The sequence below is a fragment of the Sinocyclocheilus anshuiensis genome, unplaced genomic scaffold (genome assembly GCF_001515605.1).
Source record: "Sinocyclocheilus anshuiensis isolate Anshui unplaced genomic scaffold, SAMN03320099.WGS_v1.1 scaffold1312, whole genome shotgun sequence".
In the NCBI taxonomy this organism is placed as follows: domain Eukaryota; kingdom Metazoa; phylum Chordata; class Actinopteri; order Cypriniformes; family Cyprinidae; genus Sinocyclocheilus; species Sinocyclocheilus anshuiensis.
The window spans coordinates 388,465-395,964 of NW_015544237.1; the positions used below are offsets into that span (position 1 = coordinate 388,465).

Here is a 7,500-nt window from a genome sequence, read left to right on the forward strand (position 1 = left end):
CTGCGGCACAGCGAGCAGCTCGAGATCAGCACCTGCACACACACGCAGACAGATAAACACACACTCACAGATACACACACTGAGACCGATTCTGCTCTCATTCAGCATGAAAACAGCCAGTATCACCATTACTGTAGTGCATAAAGAGTCACAAACCTCAATGCCCACCCCTTCCTGTGCAGAATCCCACGACTTCCTGAGAGGAACTGCTAGCGTCTGGATGTCCGTCATGTCAATGTCACTCCCTACAGACAGAGAGCTCTGCACACACACACACACACACACACGCACATAAACACGCACGCACACACACAAACGCACACACGCGCACACACAAACACACACACACACACGCACACACACACACACACGCACACACACGCACAAACACGCACGCGCACAAACACGCGCACACACACACACGCACACACACGCGTACACACACGCGTACACGCACGCACACACACACACAAACACGCACACACACACACACAGTGTTACGCACTATTATTATCAGGGCTGTCAAATGATTAAAATGTAATGTAATTAATTACATGATGTGCCAAGTAATTAATCTAATTAATCACATATCAATTTGGGCTGATAAATACCCCCCAAAAGATCATTTAAAGTCATTATTGTGATGAGAAATGCATTGAATAGACATTACAAAAAATTGATTTAGAAAGATATATTTGATTCAGCATTGCACAAATAAATGATGATGAATGTGTATTAATGTTTTTTTTTTACTGAATACTGAAATATAAAATTATTCTTAAAAACTGATCAGTAGTCTTAATGAGTGAGTCATTGAATCACTTATTCAACCGATTCGTTCAAATGGCTGATTCATTCCGAATCAAAGCAAGGGACATAGCAAGTGTCTTTATGAACGAGTCACTGAATCATTGATTCAACCCATTCCTTCAAAACCATGAAATCATTCAGTAATGAATCATGGCTTTGATTTAACTAATTTTATTTGTGAAAATGAGCAAAAACAGACAATATTGACAATATTGTGTCTAAAATCTACACTTGACCCTCTGACACTAGCGTTCTATTCTATTTCTATTCTTTCGACTTCTTTTTATAAAAAAAATTGACCCTCTAACACTTTCGTTCTCTATTCTTTCGACTTCTTTTTATAAAAAAATTGACCCTCTGACACTAGCATTCTATTCTATTTCTATTATTTCGACTTGTTTTCTTTTCATAAAAAAATTGACCCTCTAACACTTTCGCTCTCTATTCTATTTCTATTCTTTTGATTGCTTTCTTTTTATTTATTAAAAAATGTACCCTCTAACACTTTCGCTCTTTATTCTATTTCTATTCTTTCGGCTTGTTTTCTTTTTATAAAAAAATTGACCCTCTGGCACTAGCGTTCTATTCTAGTTCTATTCTTTCGACTTGTTTTCTTTTTGTTTATTTAAAAAAAATTACCCTCTAATACTAGTGTTCTCTATTCTATTTCTATTCTAACTACTTTTCTTTATATAAAATAATTGACCTCTGACACTAGCATTCTATTCTTTCAACTTGTTAATAAAAAAATTGACCCTCTAACACTAGCGTTCTCTATTCTATTTCTATCGTGTTTTCTTTTTATTTATTATTATTAAAAAACAACAAACAAACCCTTGCTACGTGTACAGTGTTAGACTAAGCGAGACGTCACAGCACTACATATCATTGCTCTATTGTTGGTTTCGTTTGCTTCACATATACGCTTTGGATAAAAGCGTCTGCTAAATGACTAACTGTAAATGTAAAATATAAAACAATATTAACTTGTTTATTGAACTGTTGAATAAAATCAGTGGAGCAGATAATGAGGAGAAACAGCACTCTTGCTGGTGTGATATTGCTAAACTATATCATGATATAAATATTATTCACTGCATGTGCTCATATCTTGAATGTAGGCTCATTTAACTGCATCTCGCAGTCAGTCGCCCTGCATCATGTTCATCAGCAATCGTTTTTAATCATTCTCATGTCACTGTCACCTCAGACGTGGCGTTGTACAGCCGCTCCTTGGCCTTCAGCAGACTCTCGGTCATCTGGCTCTTGCGCGAGGGTTTCTGGCGCGAGTGTCCGTTCGCTCCCGGCCGCCGGTCGTCTACGCTAGCGGCTCGTCGCACCGATGCACGGTTCCTCGTGGGCGTCAGCAGCTGCTGCAGTTTCCCGGCCAGACCGCGGCTCGGAGACGACACGTTGTTGTAGTTTTCATCCACCGACTTCCTGTTCAGAGTCTCCCTCACTTCCACCGACCTGCAGAACAGGAGAAAACCCTCCAGCCATCAGTGTTAACCTGTCAGCGGCTTATGAATTCGCACAATAATAGCAGCCTATGTTTCAAATAAGCAATATAATAGAAGTAATATATTTGTCAGAATGAGTAAAAACAGATCAACGTTCCTTCTCCATCCAGCTATCTGTGAACTCGTAACACACCTAATCAACACTAATCCAGCGCTTCTCAAGCGTTCTGACTCGCCTCATGATCCATAACAATATTCCTCTGATTCACCAGCTGCTGAAATTCATTTGCAAATAATGCAATTGCAGTTAATTTTTGCTTCTTCACATTTTTCATCTGCAGGCACTCCTAGTTTCTGTATATTTAATTTCAGGACTCCAGAGGTTTTAATAGCTTAAACCGATGAATCTGCGTGACTTTTTCCCCAATCGTTCATGATTTACTGGATCAGGATTAAAGGATCAAGAATTACTCATAATTTTGTTTATTTTAAATGATTTATTTATTTTAATTTTACATTTTGGATTTAATTAATTGTACTATTTTTTTTAAACTTATTTATCTTAATTTCACATTTTTGATTTAATTAATTTTACCACATTTCTGTTGTTTTTTTTTAAATTTTATTTTAAGTTATCAGTTTATTTAAATTTGAACATTTAATATTTTAAAAATGTTATGGTTTAATATTTAAAATTAGATTTTTTTATATATATTTTTTAGTTATTTATTTTAATCAGATAGCTGTTGAGGAGGTGAATTAAAATAAGAAATATCTTCTTTTTTTTTTTTTACTTGTTTAAGCATGTTTTATATTATTTGAACTGATTTTAAGTCATCTTGAGGCCCCGGACCCCTGTTTGAGAGCCGCTGGTCTTGAGGACATCACATTATAATGAAGATCCACTAGTTATTCAGGTGCTTTCTGCTTTCCCTGAAGAGTAATGATATGATTAGTTACTGTTTAAGAGGAGTAACACACTAATAAACAAAGGTTTTATCCTGATTGTTTTTATTTTTAAATGATTTTAATTTTACATTTCTCCGATTTAATTAATTTGTTAATAATAATAAAATAAAATATTAATAAAACATTTTATTTCTTTTAATTTTACACTTTTATGATTTAATACAATTTCTAAAAATTAAATAGTGTATAAAATAAAATGTAAAAATGGCGAGTACTTCTGCGCATTCTTCTGCGCCAGCTTTATCTCCTGCACACACACAGCAGGGAGCGTCAGCCGACTGACCTCTGACCCCTGACCCCGTGACCTGACCTTCAGCTGCGGGTCGTACCTGTTTGGAATATTATTACAATTTAAAATAACTTTTCTACTGTAATATGTTTTAAAATGTAATTTGTTTATCTTAATTTGACATATTTTGATTTAATTAATTTGAGCAAATATTTTTTGGTGTTTTGTATTTAATGTTGATTTTATATAATTGTGATTTATTTTTTTGTTTGTTTTTCTTGTTTAATTTATTTATTTATTTTAATTTTACATTTTTATAATTTAATTGATTTTTGATGGGTTTTATTTTAAAATAATTTATATGTATTTTACATATTCATGACTTAATAATTTTTTAATGATTTAGATTTTTTTATTTTAATTTGACATTTTTATGATTTAATTAATTATTTAATTGTTTTTATTTTTAAATTGATTTAATCTTAATAATCCAAAAACCCATGGAAAAATCCTATTGGGTTTTTGTAAAGGGAAATTTTGTCTACATCATCACTGCAGGACTTTAGACAACCTCCAGTAACCTAAAACAATAACTGGTTAATATTACCCAACTAATATTGGTAATACTGGTTAACCAAAAGCCTGCACGGCCTCAGTGATGTCAGCTGAGAAGGGAAGTAATATCAGACGTTTGAGAGCGTTTATAACAGACGATCAAGACTGATGATCACACACCTGTAGTGTGCAGGACACTCGGAGCCGTCGGCTTCCTGCGGTTCCTCCGGAGGCATAATGAACACTGTGTGCTCACCGCTGTGACACTCGTCACGATCGATCAGACGCACATCCTCCGGCTTTTCCACGTCCACCTACACACAGACACACACAGACACAGACACGGACACACAGAGACACAGCCACACACAGACACAGCCACACACAGACACAGACACACACAGACACAGACACGGACACACAGAGACACAGCCACACACAGACACAGCCACACACAGACACAGACACACACAGACACAGACACGGACACACAGAGACACAGCCACACACAGACACAGCCACACACAGACACAGACACACACAGACACAGACACAGACACACACAGACACAGACAGCTGCGTGTAAAACTTCTGCTGCGCTCGATCGCGAGACTTCAGGAACCCTGAGAAACACCCGGAGAAAACCATCAACCGTCACATCTGCTGAATGAAACTGCTGAGCTGCTGATGACAGAAACCGTGTCTGTGTCACACTTTCTCACTAAATATGATGCATTCAGTAAAATTATTGCTTTTGAGAATCATTTGTGTGGTGAATTAGTCTTGCATTCTCCCTTAAACAGCAGAAAAACACCAGAAACACACGACTCCTGTCTGAATCCGAGCCAGATTACAATCATCTGATCAATACTCAGCACATTTTCACATGCTTGACATTATTTTATTTCTAATCCTGATTTCAAGGTCAGAATTATGATCCAGAGACAGAAGAAAATGCAAACATGAGCATGTTTTCTGATTTTACTGCATCCACACAGACACAGAAAACCTCTGATTTTGTGTTCATGTATTAAATTACGTTTTTGAATATATTTTTTATTGTAAGTTAAATGATTCATTTTGAAAACTTTTTGCCATTAAAACCAAAACTTTTGTTATCTTGATAAGTGCATTAAAGCTGATCCAATTTGAATCATTTAATTAAATAATGTATCATTTGAAAAATCTTAATTCAGAAAAAACTACACGATTGAAAGTTTTTATTGATATTTCTGAATATTGGAAGTTTCTGATTAATAAAATCCTTATCGAGTAATCACGATCAACTGGATGAAGAACATTCAGTTCCTCAAACTTCTAGAATCACAAATGAATTGCATTTAATTACTTTCACCTGCTGACCGGAGTTATTGTAGTACCACTGAGATACTATTATTTTGAATTAGTTATTTTATATTTATTTTTGTAATTTCATTTCATTTTAATTTTAACGTTTTAGTAGTTTTGTCACTTTTATTAGTTCCTTTTATTAATATGTCTATATAATTTGTATTCATTTTTTATTTTAGTCTTAGCTATTTAGTTTTTATGGATGCTTGGTAACTGCGACTTTTTATCTCACAATTCTGACGTTTTTTCTCAGAATTATTTCTCAGAGAATTATAAATTGCAATTCTGAGAAATAAAGTCACTTTATAACACGCAACTGCAAGTTTAGATCTCGCAACTCGCGACTTTATAACTCGGAATTACGCACAAAAAAAAGTCGCAATTAAGTTTTTGTTTATTCAGTGGTGGAAATGGACTTCCGTAGGTTTTGGTTGGTTCGTTAAGTTAAACCAAACAAAACTGTTGTCTTGGCAACTAGCTGAAGTACTGATATTTATGGAAGCCCGTTTTCGCCACTGAATAAAAAATAAAAAATGTAATTGCGACTTTTTATCTCATAATTCTGACTTTTTTTCTCAGAATTGCGTGATATAAACTTGCAATTGCGTGATAAAAAAAAGTCCGAATTGTGAGTTTATATCACGCAATTCTGAGAAAAAAAGTCCGAATTGTGAGATACAAAGTCGCAATAACCTTTTTTTATTCAGTGGCGGAAACGGCCTTCCATAGATATTTCTGAGCTCAGCATCATCCGATGTTTTCGGTGTCAGTCAGCAGTGAGGTTGCTGTTAGCGCACCCTGCAGGTGGAAGAGCGAGCTGCAGTCCGTGGTTCGGTCGGAGGGCGCTTGTGTGATGGGCAGCAGGAAGGATCGGTATCCTCTCAGCAAACAGCTCATGAAGCGCAGGAACGCCTCCTGGATCTCCAGCTCCAGCTGCTTCTGACGGCCGTAGATCAGATCGTAGTCCGTCAGCAGGAACTCCAGCGTGGCCTCCTCCTGACCCGGAGTATAGACTGATGGACCGAGAGAGAGCGTGAGGACAGGAAGTGACATCATCAGTCAGTCAGTGTGTGTGTGTGTGTGTGTGTGAGACGCTCACTCACTCTTCTCCAGAGTTTTGTGCAGGTTGGACAGAGAGTTCAGCAGGATCTTCCCATGTTTCCTCGGCAAAGACCTCCAGGACAGGGGCTTCTTATCTTCAGACCTGGAGACACAAAAAAAGATGTCTCTTCTGCTTTATTTGTTCAAAAATACAGTAAAACTGTAAAATATTATTAGGTTGGCTTGAAAAATGTTGGCTCTTCAGACTGATCTGACTTAGTGTGCTTTATCTTTTCAGACTGATCCGACTTATAGTTTTCATAAAAATGAAGATTAAAAATCATAAAAATCCCATAGACTTACACTGACGGAATGTTCAGATGAGCCAAGACTATTCAAACTCCAGCTGTCAAAACTCAAATGTAAACCCACTGAAGCCCATTAGACTCAATCAGACTTCCCTTCTATGTACTATTTCTAACCCATTCAAACTCATCTAATATTTCTAATCTATCTATTTATCTATCTATCCTAGGAACATGCTAATCATGCTAGAAACATACTAACAACATACTAGTAGCATGGTAATCATGCTAGTAACATGCTAATCATGCTAGCAACATGCTAATAATGCTAACAACATGCTAATAACATGGTAATCATGCAAGAAACATGCTAGTCACTTGCTAATCATGCTAGCGACATGTTAGTCATTTGCTAATCATGCTAACGACATGTTAGTCATTTGCTAATCATGCTAGTGACATGCTAGTCACTTACTAGTCATGCTAGTGACATGATAGTCACTTGCTAATCATGCTAGCAACATATTAGTCACTTGCTTATCATGCTAGCGACATGCTAGTCACTTGCTAATCATGCTAGCAACATGCTAGTCACTTGCTAGTCATGCTAGCAACATGCTAGTAACATGCTAGAAACATGCTAGTGACATGCTAGTCATCCTAGAAACAGGCTAGTCACTTGCTAATAATGCTAACAACATGCTAGTCACTTGCTAGTCATGCTAGCAACATGCTAGTAACTTGTTAGAAACATGCTAGTAACTTGCTAATCATGCTAGCA

At 36.4% G+C, this 7,500-nt stretch overlaps 1 protein-coding gene across 1 annotated transcript in view; it reads right to left on the bottom strand.

Moving 5' to 3' along the window:
* The window catches only part of LOC107697577 (DENN domain-containing protein 4B-like), a 22,699-nt gene that overhangs the window by 8,612 nt on the left and 6,587 nt on the right, over positions 1–7,500 (bottom strand). The window contains exons 9-16 of the mRNA XM_016498375.1: positions 6,477–6,577; positions 6,171–6,386; positions 4,588–4,646; positions 4,204–4,337; positions 3,550–3,568; positions 2,016–2,300; positions 157–261; positions 8–32 (exon numbers count right to left, since the gene is read on the bottom strand). Coding sequence (XP_016353861.1) covers positions 8–32; positions 157–261; positions 2,016–2,300; positions 3,550–3,568; positions 4,204–4,337; positions 4,588–4,646; positions 6,171–6,386; positions 6,477–6,577 — 944 coding nt within the window. The remainder of the gene's footprint in view (positions 1–7; positions 33–156; positions 262–2,015; positions 2,301–3,549; positions 3,569–4,203; positions 4,338–4,587; positions 4,647–6,170; positions 6,387–6,476; positions 6,578–7,500) is intronic.